This window comes from Arachis hypogaea, chromosome 3 (assembly GCF_003086295.3).
Source record: "Arachis hypogaea cultivar Tifrunner chromosome 3, arahy.Tifrunner.gnm2.J5K5, whole genome shotgun sequence".
NCBI lineage: Eukaryota > Viridiplantae > Streptophyta > Magnoliopsida > Fabales > Fabaceae > Arachis > Arachis hypogaea.
The window spans coordinates 141,044,773-141,064,018 of NC_092038.1; the positions used below are offsets into that span (position 1 = coordinate 141,044,773).

The 19,246-nt window shown below is 28.6% G+C and overlaps 1 protein-coding gene across 6 annotated transcripts; it reads right to left on the bottom strand.

The window, feature by feature from the left end:
- Positions 1–8,514: 8,514 nt before the first annotated feature.
- LOC112734733 (zinc finger protein 4) lies at positions 8,515–11,998 on the bottom strand. Of its 6 annotated transcripts, none has more exons than XM_025784181.3 (3): positions 11,574–11,956; positions 11,290–11,361; positions 8,515–9,783 (listed from the first exon to the last, which is right to left on the bottom strand). In XM_025784181.3, exon 3 carries the CDS (start codon positions 9,686–9,688, stop codon positions 8,945–8,947), a length of 744 nt encoding a protein of 247 aa, XP_025639966.1. In that variant the 5' UTR covers positions 9,689–9,783; positions 11,290–11,361; positions 11,574–11,956; the 3' UTR covers positions 8,515–8,944. The 6 variants fall into 6 exon arrangements, with proteins under 6 accessions (XP_025639966.1, XP_072085133.1, XP_025639967.1 ...); XM_072229032.1 differs by having other exon boundaries at positions 11,167–11,361; positions 11,574–11,930; XM_025784182.3 differs by having other exon boundaries at positions 11,570–11,927.
- Positions 11,999–19,246: the final 7,248 nt, after the last annotated feature.

The following is a 19,246-nucleotide window of genomic DNA, read 5'->3' on the forward strand; positions in this document are numbered from 1 at the left end:
CTTCTTACACAGAAAAATGACAAAAGTTGATGCTGATAAAACAAACAATAGAAAAAAAAAGCAGACATTAGCACACCTTATATATATATATATATATATATATATATATATATATATATATATATTAGCTAATCAAATAGGTGGTTATGAAAATTAATAATGGATCCAGAAAATTATAATAGTAAAAATAAAATAATATATAAAAATAATAAAAAGTAATATCAATATATTTAGATATTTAAATTTGGGAATATGTTAGTTAATCAAATTTTTAATAAATATAATTAACACATTAAAAAAAAGATTAATTTATATTAAAAGTATTTTTTTTCATTTCAATGTTTTGGTATTATTGCGTGATATGTTTATTATTAATATCAGTGCCTTGTTAAGTATTTTATATTCGTCAAATTATATTTTTATTGATTTTTTTTATCTAATACAAAAAAAATATAATTCAATAATTAAAGAATCTATTAGGAATATAACTCGAATTAACTAATTTTAATTTTTTATGAAAATTGTGAGAGACAAAAAATTGTGAGAAAAATAAAAATTTAAATCAAATAACCACATTTTTTTTATATATAAGTATAGATAAGATAATGTCTCTTTTTATATTATACAAATATTCAAATAATTTATTAGCATTTAATTGCAAAATTGATATTTTTTAATACTTATGATAAAAAATTTTCGACAAAAATAATTATTATATGTAAGACCAAAACTAAATTAAATAAAATAATAAAAAATATATAAGTAATTAATATATATATAAACTATTAAATACCAATAATCTCATTTATATTTAAAAAGCTATATTTGATTTTAAGTAATTAGCTAATTGAATTATTATTATTTTTGTTATTATTTGTTTTAAATATATATGATATAATAATTCTTATCATTGTATTAATATTTAATAACAATTTTTTTTTTACATTTTTTTAAAGTACGGAAGGCAAATGAATTATAACGATGAGGGCAATTATCTATATACATATATATTTATTATTTTTTTTTTATAAATTAATAAGGATAATTATTCCCACATAAATTAACGTGAGTCCGTCTCTGATGAGAATGTTAATTATACCTTAAGAGATATGTATAATAAAATTGTTAGGTGAAGGCATCATCTCCTAAGTGATATTAGAGCAGTATTGCAATACTTCAAAAACCAGAAAATTGAAAATCCTTACCTCTATTATGAGCACATGATTGATGTTAAAGGGGTGTTGCAAACTCAATTTTAATGTGATGGAAGAAGCCCGTTAGAATATGAAGTATTTGAGATGTGCTAGCTTTTAATGCAACATACAATAAGAACAAATACTTGTATCCGATAGTAGTATTTTTCAGTGAAAATCATCACAACTGAACAATGGTATTTGAAAGTGCTTTAGTCACTAATGAGAATAAAGATGTCCATGTGTGGTTATTATAATAATTATTGACAGCTATAAAAGAAAAATACATGTATCTATGATTACAGATGGTGCTCCATTATTGAAATTTCTCATTGAGATGGTATTTTCAAATGCCCATTATATATTATGTGTCTGACACTTCACTCGAAATGCCACAAGTAATGTTGGAAACTCAAATTTCATATTTATGTTTAAAAAGTGCATGCTAGGCGATTACAGGATTAATGTCTTCGAGCAGAAGTAGTTTAAAATGGTTGAGAAATTTTGTGTAGCTAAAAGAAATTGGATTATTGGCATATATGAGAAAAGGTATATATGGTATATATGGACTACTGCACATATTCGAGGCAAATTTTTTTTGCAGAATTTAAGACAAATTTTTGATATAAAGGTTCGCACTCTATTATTGCGAAGTATGTTAAATCGCAATATAATTTGGTTGATTTCATAAAGTATTTTAAGAAGTATCTTATCTATCTACGATATAACGAGGTTGAAGCCGACTATGTTTTTATATCTAATCTTCCATTACTTAAAATAAATAGCATTGGAACTTTTGAAAAGATTTGCATCATATATAAATTCAACTAACATATATAGAAAAGACTTTACTCTACTATAAAATATAAAATTACTTTAATACATTTATTCTCACAAGTTTAGCTAAGTTATAAGTTTGATTTATTGAAACTGCATTTGTGAACTAGTTTAAACTCAACTCATTAATAGTTTAAAAAGTTAGGCTCATGTAAGTAGAACTTGAATAAAAATAGATTCAATTCGTTTGGCTCATAAATTGACTTAATATGTGTGTATATTTCTTCTTCTTCTTTACACCTTTATTGTTATTTCTTCTTCTCGTTTTTCTTTATCTTTCTTTTTCGTTATCCTCCTCCTCCCCCTCCTCCTCCTCCTCCTCATCATCATCATCATCATCATCATCGTTATCGTTATCGTCATCATCGTCTTATTTTTATATGTATTGTCGTTATCGTTGTCGTTCTCATTCTCATTTATGTTATTGTCAAATTTTTGCACTTGTTCTGATTAATTTTACTACGTTATTTACAGATTTTTTCACTTATTTTTCTATCAAAATTTGTAAATCTGCAACTCAAGTCTTCATGAAATAAATTTTTAATTCCATCACATTATTTAGTTAAAAATTTTGGTGTTAGAGTGAATACATTTCGATGTTATTTTTATTTCTGGCAAGAGTTCAATTTAATAACTGTGAACCTACATTCATTCAATTAAATAAGATTGCAATAGAGTACAAATATGTTCATTCATGTCTAATAAGAGAAATAATGCTCCTAAAAAAAGAAGTAAAATAGAGTAACACAAAAGAAAGAAAGAATAATAATAAGCAAAAAAAAAAAAAAACAAACAATACTAAAGAAGAGATTTTTGTATATTTATAGCAAAATTTTAGTGTCAAAATTAAATTTTTTTTGTGTTGTTTTATATATCATGAAAAAAGGCTTATATGGGCCACTGCACATATTCGAGGCAAGTTTTTTTTTTTCAGGATTTAGGATAAATTCTCGATGTGAAGGTTTGCACTCTATTATTGCAAAATATGCTAAATTGTAATATAATTTGGTTGATTTCACAAAGCATTTGAAGCAGTATCTTATCTATCTGCGATATAACGAGTTTGAAGTCGACTATATTTTCATATTTGATCTTCCGTTACTTAAAAACAGCATTGGAACCTTTGGAGAGATTTGCATCATATATAAATTCAACTAACATACATAGAAAAGACTTTACTCTACTATAAAATATAAAATTACTTTAACACTTTTATTCTCACGAGTTTAGCTATGTTGATTTATTGAAACTGCATTTATGAACTAGTTTCAACTCAACTCATTAATAGTTAAAAAGTTAGGCTCATATACTAATAAGTAGAACTTGAATAAAAATAGATTCAATTTGTTAACTCATAAATTGACTTAATGTGTGTACATTTCTTCTTCTTCCTTAGACCCTTGTTGCTATTTCTTTTTCTCCTTGTTTTTCTTCATCTTTCTTTTTTGTTATCGTCCTCCTTCTCCTCCTCCTTCATCATCATCGTTATCGTCATCGTCATCTTATTCTTATACGTATCGTCATTATCGTTGTCGTTCTCATTCTCATTTATCGTTATTGTCAAATTTTTGCACTTGTTCTGGTTAATTTTGCTACGTTATTTACAAATTTTTTCACTTAGTTTTTCTATCAAAATTTATAAATCAGCAACTCAAGTCTTTATGAAATAAATTCTTAATTTCATCACATCATTTAGTTAGAAATTTTGGTGTTAGAGTGAACACATTTAAGTACTATTTTTGTTTCTGTCAAGAATTCAATCTAATAAGTGTGAACCTATATTCATTCAACTAAATAAGATTGCAATAGAGTACAAACATATTTATTCATGTCTAATAAGAGAAGTAATGCTTCTAAAAGAAGAAGACAGAGAAACAGAAAAGAAAAAAAAAAGAAAAAATAATAATAAGAAGCAAAAAAAGAAATACAACATTAAAGAAGATATTTTTGTGTATTTATAAAAAAATTTGGTGTTAAAATTAAGAAATTTTTATGTTGTTTTATATATCAGATACATCGTCTTCTTATATGTAAATATCACTGTTCATTTTCTTTTGAATTTTTGTACTTGTTCTACTTAATTTCACTACATTATATACAATTTTGTTCACTTATTCTCTTTTCTATTAGAATTTGTGAATCTACAACTCAAATCTTCATGAAATAAGTTCTTAATTCTATCACATTATTTAGTTAGAAATTTCGATGTTAGAGTGAGGATATTTCAGTGTTATTTTTTAGAAATTTATGTGTTGTTTTATATTTGAGATAAGCATTCAACTCATTGAATGTATAATTTATTTAGAAAGATTTAATATTTTTTTGTGTCAATTTTAAGTAATTTTGGCGCTATCTTATTTTATTTTATAGAGCCAATGTAATATTTTAGTATGCGATTTATTTTCTACCTTTTCTATCATTGAGATTGTAAGGTCCCACATCAATTGGGAAGGAGAACGAAGCATGCCTTATAAGGGTGTGGATACCTCTCCCTAGCATGACGCGTTTTGGCTTAAATTCTAGCGTCACTTTAATAAATTTTGATCTTATTTTTATTTCTAGCAAGAATTCAATTCAATAAGTATAAACTTACATTCATTTAACTAACTAATAAGAAGATACCTTTGTGCTTTTATAGCAAAATTTTGGTGTAAAAACTAAGAAATTTTATGTGTTATTTTTAAGAAATTTCGGTGTTATTTTTTTGATAAAGTCTATACAATTAAAAACTTTTCCTCCTCTTCCTCATCTTCTTCATTTACTTCTCATAGTTTTTCTTGTTTCACTCTCGTAAAAAAAACAAAACAAAAAAAAAAGAAAAAATTAAACAAAATTAAAGAACTGCAATACTACATGAGAAAAAGAAACAAAAAAGAAATAAAAATAAAATGTAGCAACAACAATATTAATAAAAAAAGGAGAAGAAGGTGCACAAAAAAATACAGAAAATAGAGCAATGTAATTTTATGTAAATATTGTGTGATTTTATTGAATTTGAACTAACTTAATTAAACTTTGTTATAAAAGAAAAAACTTAAATGTATAACGAAACTAAAATATTAAATAATAATAAATATTTTATAAAATTAAATTTATAAATATGTATTTAATTTTATATCGTTAGATTTAATAATAAAATAATTAAATTAAAAATAATATTAAAAAATTAATATTAGTCCCAAAGAGAGTTACCAACAAATGGACCACCGTCTTGGACTAGGAAAATAAAATGGATAAAAAATTGTATTAATAGCTTCTAATGAATACTTTGATTTTCTTCAAAGTCAAGCGAATGTTCTTTTTATATGATTGGTTATTTAATTTCATTAATTAGATATATTGTAACTTTGACTTCTTTCAATTACTAGTATAAAAAAGACAATATCAGTAATTCAATATATTATTAGTAAAAAAAAAAAAACTATAGTAATTTTATGTCATTAATATGCTGCTGACTTGATCATAAATATAAAAAGAAAATTATACGTGCATTTACAGAAAGCTTTATGGACTTAGACTAGTCACTACTCACTAGGGTGGTCCAAAATCCAAATGCCGTACATGATGAGGAGTGGCCATTCCCCAATCCACTAAAACTGCCCCACCCGATATCAAAACGTAAGGGGAGGGGCCAATTTCCCCTTAAGTCTAATGGTGTGGAAAATAATTTTAGACTTAGTTTTGTGTTGCTAACTTGCTATTTGAAAAACATGTAAGAATACGTCATGTACAATCTTTTAAATTTAAGTTCCCGTAGTTATTTATGATCATTAGGCAAAGAATTCGATGTTTTTAAATTTTTCAATAACAGCTAAATAGTCTGTTTTTAATTTTAATTACAAATTAATTTTATATATTTTATTTAATTATAAAATTTTTTTTATTTTATAAATTATTATTTTATTATTCATCTATTATGTTTATTAATAATCAAAAACAAAAATAATAACGAATTAAATCTTCTATTGATCGTAATAATTTTTTGGCAATCCCAATCGATTAAAAGTTTATCTTTGATCTATTACATCCGTCGAAGATTTTGAAATCGTATTTCTTAGAAAATCAATCGATTGGATTAACAAAACAATCGATTGAATTTCAGGTTTTCCATAACTCAATCGATTGGACTTCAGCGTTACCACAAAACAATCGATTGAAAGTTGCAAAGCAGTATGGTTTTCACAAAAATCAATCGATTGTTCATATTACCCAATCGATTGAACGATGACTAGAATGTGGGTTTTTTATAATTCAATCGATTGTTTATATTACCCAATCGATTGAAGGCCGCTATTAAAATGATATATGAAGGTCTAATCGATTGGTATGATAATACAATCGATTGAATTTTGTACGTGACTAATGGTATATTTCAATTCAATCGATTGGTATGATCATTCAATCGATTGAAATGTGACGTAAATAAGTTTTTTTTTTTTTCTGCATTCAATCGATTGGTAGTATAATTCAATCGATTGAGTTATGAAAACCTAAAATTTAATCGATTGTTTTGTTAATCCAATCAATTGATTTTCTAAGAAACACGATTTCAAAATTCTCGACGGATGTAATGGATCAAAGATAAATTTTTAATCGATTGGAATTGCTAAAAAGTTATTACGATCAATGGAAGATCTAATTCGTTATTGTTTTTGTTTTTTATTATTAATAAATATAATAGATGAATGATAAAATAATAATTTATAAAATAAAAAATAATTTTGATAATTAAATAAAATATATGAGATTAATTTGTAATTAAAATTAGAAACGGACTATAAAAACTTAAAAAATATGTTTTATTATGAGACCATTTTATGGTCCAAACATCTGGACCATCAAATCCGGTGTCTGATCATTACGAGGACTCCTTATAAATTTATTTGGAAAAACTTTTAGGGACAGTAATTTTTAATATTTTTAGCTATTATTTAGTCAGTATAAATATTAAATTATCAATAATAAATAAATTTTACGATTTATGTATGCAAACTTTAAAAAATGTGAGTACAAATTATATTGATTCATGTGTACAAAATTTTAATAAATATACAGATAAATTATATATTTTTTGTGTACAAAATATATTAAATATAAGTATAAATTATTACTAACTAAAATAATAATATTTATTAGCTATTGTTCATTTATTTACGATGAAAAAACCTTTTTTTTTAAATACCAATCTTACGAACAAATATCGTAAGAATACGTTTTGAGGATAATATAATAAGAAATTTGAATAGAAAATATAAAATTTTTAAATTTATAAGTCCAAATTTTCTATTTTAACTAATATCTTTAAAGATGCTCTTTACCTAGTTCCTTGTTCCTTTTTATATATTGATGTATTGATCAGAAAGTTGTACGTGTTTTTTTTTTTTTTTTTTTTGGTTTCGAAAGCTGTACAATTTTCATGAAGCATTCATCGTGGCTAATCTAGGCTTTGAGCCATGCGCATATATAGTTACTATTCAACCATCAAGGCCCATCACATTTAAAATCCTTTAATTTTTCAGTATCCACCAGTCCAAAAATATAAAATAATAGAACTTTCCACTTTCCAGTACCAAACCCATTGGTGAGAAACATTACGGAGATGATGAAGAGGCCATGGAAATTGGTATATAAGCATACCTTAAGAGAAGGGAATTTTTGTGCCGATTGGCATGCAAGAAGTATAACACAGCAACACGGGTGCCAGTTTATTGATAATCCCCTACAAGAGCTAAACGCTATGATTGCAAAAGATAGACAAGGGATTTTAACCCTTGGTAGAGAGTAGATTCTTTTTTTTTTCTTTTGGGCCTAGACCCGATGTATCACCAAAAATACTTGACAAAATGACACAAAAAGTTCTCGTGATTTTGTCCCTATATGCTGCAAGTTGTTCTTTGCTCTGTTCTTTGAAAATGCCTTTTGTCCTTACTCCCTAGAATCTGATTGATATGTCCCTTTAAGTCTTCAAGAGTCGGTCCAATTCAATTCAAATATGCATGTCGAGGTGAAATAAGAATCTTGGTTTTGTATACAATATTGGCATCTTCTTGCTTCTAATAACAATAATCCCCCTTTCCCATGAATTATGAAAGAATCAACACATAAAATTGCAAGTTGGATTCTTAAGAAATTCTTCTCATCAAAATAATGTGTCGTTACTATAGGCATAAACAACACAAAATCTTATTCAATTAGATGGAATGGACTACACGAATCAAACGACACAATTACGTGCAGTAAAATTGTTGACACGTAAATCTCCTTTGACCACCTTGACCTCGTGTAGTTACTATAGGTATCTTCCATGAAAATTTAAGCAGAGAAAGCAGCACAGTAATAAGCCTATATAGCATTAGAATATATGGAATATAATAAGATAAAGTGAAGTTGGAGTGCAATCCTACGCTGGACTCCACAAACTAGCACTTCCTTCGAGTGAGGAACCTGTTTAGTCACACATTCTATCAGATTATCACAACAAACATTGTAGAAATATATAGAACATTTATTTAGTTTGTCTTCCTAAACTTACACAGCAATAATAGCTACAACATCAACAATGAAGTGAAATCCAAATGGGAGCATACAATTAATAATAATGAGAAATTCAAATAAGCTAACACCGCCATTGGATAATACATATCTCACTGTACAATGCACGCGCGCTATTTAACTAATCATAATTTTCCATGTCTCTAGAGAATCAAATCAAGATGAAATATCTTTCATGCAAGATGATGATGATACACACGCCATTCAAAACCATCATAAACCCATAAACAGAACAATGATCGGCCCAGAAACTACGGTTAGGATTGAAGATGATGAATGAGGAACTTCCCCAGCCACTTATTTTTGGTGGTGCCAGGCTTTGTGTGAGGTTTCACCAGTGCATGTATCATCTCTCAAAAATTCTAAAGCTTCAGGGTGAGATCCGGAGATGTTGATGCTTTTGGTTGAGCAGGTGCCATGGGAGAATAATTAGTATTGGATGTTTGAGCATGTACCATGTTAACACCGGCTTGCTGCCCGACCTGTCGGAAACTGCCTGGCCAAAATAGTCCAACATCTTCATCTTCCATGAATATTGGTGATCCGAAATGGTTCCTCTCAAATTTTGCACCAGCTCTCAAATCAGGAGCCCTCAATTGTGGCGTGGGTCTTTGGTGCATTGCAGAATGAGCTTCAATGCCAAGAGACCGGAAAGGTGAACCATGAAGAGGCAGAGATGCTAAGCTTGTATACCTCTCGGTGAACATGCCCATTCGCATTGCCCGCTTTGCCATTGTCCTCTCCCTTTTGTGAGCATTCTGGTGACCCCCAAGAGCCTGTGAGCTAAAGAACTTCCTCCTGCAGTAATTACAAGAGAACACCCTGGGAGTTGCTGACCCTGAAGCAAAAGCTTCCGGTCCCACTTCACTGCTAGCATCACTAGTACCCTTTAACTCGCCATCACTCGCATTGAAGTTGAGTGTCAAGTCAAGGGTAACGGAGCCGGGATCACCTTCGGCCTTTGTAAGATTTGTAAGACAGGAGGAAGCAGTGGTGCTTTCCTTGTTGAGTTCAGGGGATGTTTCTTGGAGCGATACGCTCGAAGCTACTTGGCTGCTGCCTTCTGAGTAATTTTCAGGTTCCAAGTTCAAATTTGGAGTCATCATGGTTATACTAACACCTAACTTCTTTCGGGGAAAGCAATTAAACAGAGTAAATTCCTCACCGAATCACTGTGGTTGTCTTACCATAATACTATCACCTGCAAATATGATGATAACTTGTATTATTTGCTACTCAAGGTAGATAATTCTGTTTATGGCTGTAAAATGGAACATAACATGAAATAATAAGTTAAGGAAACCACGTTCAGTCCAATCATTTACACACAAGCAACCAGTGCAAGGAGAAAATTGAGAAGTAATAAAATTGAAAAATCAGGACTAGATATGTGATTGTTAGTAGTTTGCAATATAAATACATAGCTATGCTCCTTTCAGTTGGACTATTTTATCATATTTTCATATCATTATCATCATCCTTTTAACTATGTAAAGCTCTTTTGATAAAACTTTCACAATAAAGTAGTGTGCTATGTAAGACTTAATGCCCAACTTGGGTCGTTGCAAAACTCAAAACAGCATAATGTACATACAAAACAGATGATAATTAGTTTCACTGCATTGACTCACATGTCCATGTATATGTACACAATGCATGCATATGTTCTAACATTACAGTATTTGACACACCAGATGATAATTAGTTCCATTTCAAGAAACTTTTTGTTCCCTCTAATTTATCTATTGTACTGTTGTATATTCCAACGCCTCTCTTTAGCAGGGGGAAAAAAAATACAAACTCAGCAATAACCGAAATATGAGCAGAAAATGTAAGGCTAAATTATTTTTCAAGAGAAAGATGTCAAAGTAACTTTTGGTCAGAGTCATTGTGCTAATAGAGAAATGCTTTGCGGAGAAATATGATTGTTCCTTATTGGAGGCCTTGTTTAACAAAAAGATTTGAAGAATTGTAGCAATGAATTGCTACCTTACCCACTTACCCTCTTCTAGCTACCCATCACCACCAGTTAGCTGAACACCCAACAACTCAAGAAACTGACAAATCGTCAGCCACTCTTGTTGCTAGTTAACTCTTTTCTTATGAATACCAATGCCAATCATCACTCCATCAAAAAATAAACACATAATTATCCTTATCCTTCTCACATCACTAATTATGTTAGAATAGTGTGCTGGAACCTACAGCTTTACACTGAGATAAAAAGCCTCATAGCAGGAAACTTTCAGGACAAAATTTATGATTATTTGAATCAGATTTGTTTATCTGAACAATCAAGAGGGAATTATCTCCAGAAATTGGACAGATTTTAACTCTCAGCAAATTATCATAGAAACACAAAACTATTCCAACATCACCCATGAGACTATAGCAACCAAGATAACCAAGGTTTGGGTTGGTCAGACAAGAGAATTAAGAAGAAGAAGAAGAAGGAGAAGTGGAAAATGGAAATTACGAGTTACTAAAATCACTAAACCATATAAAGAGATAAGGGATGTTACTAACACCAAATTGAAAGCTTTCAGTTCATACTTAAAACACAGATCTAATTTCTGATACTCACTTTAGTAGGCATAACCCTTCCCTTTTCTTTACGAAACTGATTATACACAATTACTCATACAATTCATAACAACAGTTTCAAAATTCAAATAAAAAAGAAAAACTCGCAAAATCCTCAACATGCCAAGAAGCAGGCACAACAAAAATTAGTTGGGCAAGCTGAGACTGGAGCTCCATGAGATCCCAAACCACGCAACTGAAAAAGCGGTGTGAAAAAAGGGGAAAACAGTGGGAAAAAACACAAAAACAGAAAGAGGAAAGCAAAGTAAGGAAGTAGCATGGAAGTCTTCAAATGCATGTAAGAACTAGAAAAGGAAAAATTAAGGGGGAAAAAAAAAATAAAGGGACATGATCAAAAACAAATCCTTAGGCGGTGATATAGGTTAAAAAAAAAAAGTACTTACTTACATATAGTACTGTACTCGAAAGAAGAAAAATAAAATCCTGTGCAGGTTGGTTGAGTGATATGCTACCAAGTACCAACTTTGAAGTTGGAAGAGAGAATCAGAAAGAACCAAGAAGACGAAAGGGTAGCAATAGCATGCTCCTTTTAGCATTCACCACCATAGTCCATAAAGGGATGAGTGAAAAACAACTAAAAGGAGATAAGATTACACAGAGAGAGAGAGAGAGAGAGAGAGAGAGAGAGAGAGAGAAATGATGATGATGATGGAGGAAAGTCAGAGGAGTCAGATAACATGTACTGAGTTGAAGGCACTTGTTTTGTCGAATTTGAGGTTTCTATTTCCTACTAACCCTCCTAACTCCTAAGCCCCTATTATCAATTTATCAATTTATCAATTATCATCATCGCTTACATATAATTATCAATTCTATCATATATAATTACATAATAAACCTATTACGTGTATTTTTATTAGTTTTTTTATTTAAATAAAATAAAAAATTAATATTACTTGATTTTCTTAACTAATTTTTAAAACGTAGATCTTCTATTTTTAATAATATATAAATTGTTTTAGAATGGGACATTTTAAACTATATATTAATCATTACACTTTACAACAATTTATATTTTGAAGTACTTTTAAAAAATATACCTAAATCGTCCTAAGATATTGAGTTTTAAAAATAAGTAAATCGTCCTAAAGTGTGATGATTTACATATTTCACATCTAAAATACATTGGAATATAATGATTTATATACAAAAGTTAACTCTCACTAGCCTAGAGTGATTTATGTAAATATATTTTTAATAACTCATAACATATATTTTTAATAATCAATAAATCACTTTAAGCTAGTAAAATTTAACTTTTGCATATAAATTATCCTACCCCAATGTATTTTTTTAAGTGTAAAACGTATAAATTATCATATTTTGGAATGATTTACATTGATTTTGAAAACTCAATAACCTAGATGATTTATATGTATTTTTTAAGAATAATTCAAAGCATAAATTATTATAGGAGGATAACAATTAATATATAATTTAAAACACACAGTTTTAACACGATTTATATATTATTAGGAATAAAAAATTTATGGTTTAAAAATTAGTTTAAAAAAATCAAGTAATATTGATTTCTCTTTATTTTATTTAAATAAAAAAAAATTTATGATGTAAAATTATGATATTTTTAATTAATTTATAGTTAAAATTTCAACAAAAACATTTTTAAATATAAATAAAATATATTATAAAGTTGTGGAAGTATTTATTAAACAACATGCTTTTATTAATAAGTTTATTTTTAAGATTTAATTTAAATACAATAATTTATATTTTTTAATATATTAAATGAATATATAATTAAATTTATCATATAATTATACGCACAGAATTTTGAAACAATGGCCAACTCTTATTTTTGTCTGTGTATAATAATTTTTTGGATTTAATAAAATGAAATAAATAATTGTAAATAATTCTATAAGTTACATTGATTAAGTAGGCGTACTTAAAAAAGGTGCTGCAGTATTTATTGGTGTCCGTGTCGTCTTTGTCTTTGTGAGTGTCTGTTAGGACTTAAAAGAGAGCAAACACCAGAGACAATAATAAAAGCAAGGGTTACCCTACTTTCTCTGTCGTCACTCGCATCCTATCATATAGCCACTTAACCACAAATCCCCTCTTAGTCCCTACTATATTATTTAAATAAACAAAATTAGCATAAAGTTAAAGTCGTGCCTTTAATTATTACGTAAAATCAATTAGGTATTAGTACTGGCTACGTATGTATACACAAATAGTATTTGCCCAAGTTCTTTTTCTGCCCAACTCTGTTCATATATAGATCATTGTTAATAAATAGTAGTCTAAAGGAGTCAACTTTAAATTCTAATTATAGATCATTGAGAATATAACATTTGCAATTTAAAAAGGATTACCCGTTCCCCTACGGAAAGAAGTGGCCCCATTTTTATTCAATATTTAATTTAACCTTTTTTGTGAGAGTAGAGGATATTTTTCTTTACAATTTATTGACCCAGCTACCATTGTCATTACTCATGGACTCCCATAACTTCCCCATCTTGCCCCACTTGTGTGTTGCAGATTGTTCTTTATCTTTTCTTTTATTTATTTATTTTCCCTCCACTCCCTTTTGATTGACATTAAAATAGGGGTGTATTTTTAAATTCATTTTGCTTTTGTAGTCTAGTTGAATTGATTGCCGTTTTCTAGTAGCGGTAAAACTCTCAAACATGCATGTGAACTTTAATTTCAAGAAGTTAACACATTTGATAACATGACTCTTTCGGAATAATAATGAAACATAACTACTGCTGATTCTGGAAGTAAAAATACTTAAATTTGATACAACAAATGATAATAATTATAAGATAATTTTTCATATAAAAATATTTTTATATGATCATAATAATTAAAAAAAAATTGAGACATATTATATTAAGTAATTTAATCAAACGGATTAAATTATCTAATAATTTTATTATTTTTATTTTTATTCGAAGATATCTTTTCATGTAAATAATAATCGTTTAATTGTGGTGTATCTAAATAAATCTAGTTTCTAATTAAATATTTATGAAACATCAACCACTTTTGTTGGATGTTGGTATATAACTATAGATGAACACCCTAATAAGTCCCTAACCTATGCGCTACTTAATAAGGGAATAACTTTTTTTTCTCTTTTATCTTTAATAGTAGTCAAAATTCCTGTGTCCCCATTCAGTCCAAGAGCCACTGATGATTTCTCCACTCGAAATTATGTAATGTCCAGAAATAATATATATATATATATAGCTTAATTATTGAAAATGAAAAAAAGAAAACTCGAAGTGGCTCATTAAGAAAGGAATGTTCAATGTATGACTATGATCTAAGTAGTGCAGCATGTACATATGAATCTTGATCTCTCTGGCTCAACTTATTCCCACTGTTTTCTAATATCTGAAGATTGATTACTGGACCACTAACGATGCTAGCTGTGTTTAGAGCCTTTCAATATATATATATATATATATGGCGGTTATAGAACTTTGATAATATTTAAAAAATATTGTTAAAATTAAAATTATATATTTTTATTTTAAAATAGAAAAATATTTTTAAACAATAAAAAATATATTAATTTAATATAAAATTTTAAATATTATCAAAATTTTTCATAGTATTCTATATATATAATTATATATAGCACAAACCTAAGCTATTACTTTTTAAAATAAATAAAAAATATTATATAACTGATAAAATTTATTATTTTGTCTAATACTTGATTAATTTGATTTAGATACTAAAAATTAAATTATAAATTATAAATTTTGATAAATTAAAATAAGGTATTAATTTAAAATTATTAATTAATATTAATAAAAAAATGTTAATTTTTTTACATTTCTCATTTGTTTGGACTTTGATTTCACAATCTAATGAATCTAATAACTGTTCCCTCAAGAGTCAAGAGCTACCAGAAAAATCAGAAGCGTAGAGCATGCATAAGAGGCGTTTATGTTTTCCCTTGATATATTATATTTAGAAAACAGGATAGGAAAATAATAAAAGGTATATTTATAGAAAATTAAAATACTGTTTTAATTTTGTTTTTCTATAAACGCAGTAAAGTCATTAGTATTTATTTTCCTCCAGAGCGTCGTCGATGGCCATGATGAACTCTTACCGCACACTCTCTGATTGCATACCGAAGCATGGCTATCATAAGATATTCTGTTTAATACTTTAATCATTGAAGAGGATTTGAAAATATCATAAAATGGAGAAGAGAAAAAAAAGAATAATGTAGCACACATGGTTACTTCAAAAATGACATTATATATAGACCTATATCAAAATCTATCATCAAAATTAATTATTAGTATAAAATATATATTAAAATATAATATATTATAAATAAATTAAACAATACATATATTTATACATATATAATGATATATATATATATACAAAAACTCTATTTAATTGTAATTACACTCTTTTATTCTGAATTTATAATCAAATGCAACACTTCTTTCACAAGTAATTTTTTTCAGTTTTACTTTCAATCATCTTATCTTAGTTATAATATTATTCTTTGAGGTAAACTAATATTATTCTCTTAAATCATAATCTTTTTTATGACATCAAAACCTCTAATCTTGCATTACCTTGTTCAACTTAATCATGAAGATCACTCTATCTGATTTCACAACCGACAAACAAAATGAAAGTAACTATTCAACGTAAAGATATGATGCTATGTTTACCATTAAGAATTTGGGAATTGAGAGTCATTTTAATACTACCAAAATTTTACAATAATTTATCTCAGATGAAGCAAAAAAACCATCACCCAATTTGAGAAATTCAAGACTTTGACACTTTTTGCAAGTGTGAAGAGTATTGAAGTTAGTCCTACATCAAACAAAATAAGGAAGAGTGAGGAGTTTATAAGATGAGAGACCAATTAACTTACTACCAAAATAATAAGCATGGTACAAGAGGCTGTCGAAGATGGGGGGAAAAGGTGTTGATTATGAGGATAGATCGAGACTGTTGAAGATGGGGGGAAAAGGTGTTGATTATAAGATGTGGATGATATTTTGATTGTGGGCAAGAATGCTTTGAGGATTAGTGAGTTGAAGAAGGTGTTTCAAAGGTTTGGCATTAATGATGTCAAATGTGTTGCTAGTTCTTTTGCTCCTCATTTTAAGTTGAGCACCAAGCAGTGTCCAACCACTGATGAGGAGAAACAAGCAATGGATGAAATTCCTTATGCCTCAGCTGTTGGAAGCTTGATGTATGCTATGGTGTGTACTAGACCAGACCTTGCTCATACGGTTGGTACTGTGAGTAGTTTTCTCTCTAATTCAGGTAAAGAACATTGGAATGTTGTTAAATGGATTATGAGATATCTCAAAGGTACAACTAACTTGAGTTTGAGTTTTGGTGGTGAGAAACATTTGCTAGTTGGCTTTACTCATGCAGACATGACAGGAGATATTGATTCTCAAAAGTCTACTTCAAGTTATTTGGTCAAGTTTGCAGGGAAAGTTATTTCATGGCAGTCAAGGCTAGAAAAGTGTGTTGCACTTTCTACCATAGAGGCAGAGTTTATTGCAGCAACTGAAACATGTAAAGAGTTGTTGTGGATGAAGAAGTTTCTTGTAGCACTTGGTTTCAAGCAAAACTGTTATGTGTTGTTGTGTGATAGTCAAAGTGCTATTCATCTTGCCAAAAATTCTACTTTTCATGCAAGATCTAAACATATTGATGTTAGGTATCACTGGATACGGGATGTGTTAGATTCCAAGTTGTTGAAACTTGAGAAAGTTCATACTGATGACAATGGTGCTGATATGATGACAAAGGCACTGTCAAGAGAAAAGCTTGAAACATGTTTGACCGCCGGAATGGCGAGGGCCTACACCTAGTCGAGAAGTGGGAGATTATTTGTTGGGTTTTTTTCTCTCCTTTGTGAGGCCCAAGCCCAAAATTTTGAGGGTGTCTCTTTGCACCTATTGTGCCACAACCGTAATAAAATTTTGGGGTCTTTTGAGAGTGAGAGAATGTAGCCACCAAAGTGAGAGAGAAGAGGGAAAACAAAATTTTCGTTTTTATGCAAAGCAGTAAATTTCAAATTATAATTTCTCATTTGTTCACCGTTAGATCGACTTGAAATTTGAATTGCGTATTTTTTCTCATTTTGTTCTTCATTCTTGTTGGTGGAGATGTTGATTGGAGGTTTTCAGTGGGAGAAATTGGCTTCGCAAGAGAGAAATTAGGTTTTCTGTTTTTACATAGAGCAGCAATCTTTTAACAGAAGTATCTCATTCTTTTGCTGTTGGATCGACGTGAAATTTGGATTGTAGATTCTTAACATCTTGCTCTTCATTCGAAATGGTGAAGATTTTAATGGGAGGTCTACATAAAGAGAAATTGGCTGCGACAGCAGCTCTATTTTTTTGGGTATTTTTCATCTTCTTGCTTCTCATTTGTAAGTTTTGGTACTTTGATGATTTGGCTGGCTATATGCACGTTTTTGTGCTTTGTTTGAGATTCTCTTGTACCTTATTTGATTATAGTAGAGCTATTTCATTGGTTTGGACGATCCGTGGTTTTTACCTCTCACATTGAGGGATTTTCCACGTTAAAATCTCGGTGTGTTCTTGTTATTGCTTTACTTGCTATATTTGCTTGTTATAGTTGCTGCCATATTTTGTTATGAGTACTTTCATATTGTTCTTATGTTGGACATTTGTGTCGTTTCCACTGCTAGGCTCTTTCATACTGGTATCAGAGCAGATGGTTAATCGGTTTGGTGGTTTTAAAGGGTATTCAAGGTGAAGCATCAAAAGTCTTCCCGGTAAAGGTGGTCCGGGCGGCGTGTCCCATGGTGTTTTGTGGCAGTGTGATGGACGAATACTCGTGGTAGAGGAGCTAGAAAAAGGGGGAGTTGATGCTTGATGTGGAGGCTCACACTTGAGGGGGAGATTGTTAATGTTGCAAGTGTGAGGAGTGTTGAAGTTAGTCCCACATCAAACAAAACAAGGAAGAGTGAGGAGTTTATAAAATGAGAGACTCAGTAACTTACTATCTTAAGGTTTTGAGTTGGATGTAGTATCTTCTTTTTTTTTTTTTTTCTTTGTTTAGAGCATACTCAAATATTTAGAGTTAGATATTATTTTTTTTGAGAGATTTAATGAACCAAAAATCAGTCTATATTATTTATATACCCTCTCAAAATCAAATGGTAGATTTATTGACAAAATTTTTGTCGCAACATTTATTTGAAAAATACAAGCACAAAAATTGAGGATATTTCAAAGTCCATACTTTAATTTGAGAGAAAGTATTAAGAGAAAAAACAAAATTTAATTAATTGTATATTGTGCAATTAGTTAAAATCATAATTTTTGGGGAGAGTTGATCTTATATGCAAGTTTAATTAGTGTATATATTTGAGGACTCTATCTAGTTGTAGTTACATTTTTGTATTATGAATTTATAATCAAATACAATATTTTGTTTTCCACAAATTACTTTTTTTTTCTATTTTATTTGAGTTGAACTGATATTATTTTCTTGAAATTACATTCTTCTTTAAATTTTTGTCGTTAAAAATGTCCTAATTAATTAAGCTAACTTTAATTTGTTATATATATAATAAGCGTATACTCCTACGGATTTAATTTGATAAATAATATCTGATGTATAATTTTATTCATTTTTTATAGATGCTAAGAATTCATTCAATATTTATCGTGATTAAAAAAAAATATAGAATTTATTAAAAATTAACCAATATTAAAAGAAAAAAAAAGATCAATCGACAATAACCTATATTTGATATTGGACACGACTTCATTTCCATCAATTTTCAATGCATGGTTTTAATTTTATTTTATTTTAGATTCTGTAAAGTATTACATAAATATTTGTGAGACTATATATCATAAAACTTGATTTGAAAGTCAATGTAAAATTTGTTACTCTAATACTTAATCTCATTTTAATTTATACTTAAATTATTTTTAATTGTTTTAAATAATTTTAATTAAATTGTAAAAATTTAACTAAAAATAAAAATATAGAATTACAAAATTAATAATTTTGTGGATGTGAAGATTGAAAATTTTGTGTATTTAGAT

What these genes read in the sequence shown, in the direction of transcription:
- LOC112734733 (XM_025784179.3), bottom strand. Translation starts at nt 9,688, where the DNA reads ATGATGACTCCAAATTTGAACTTGGAACCTGAAAATTACTCAGAAGGC.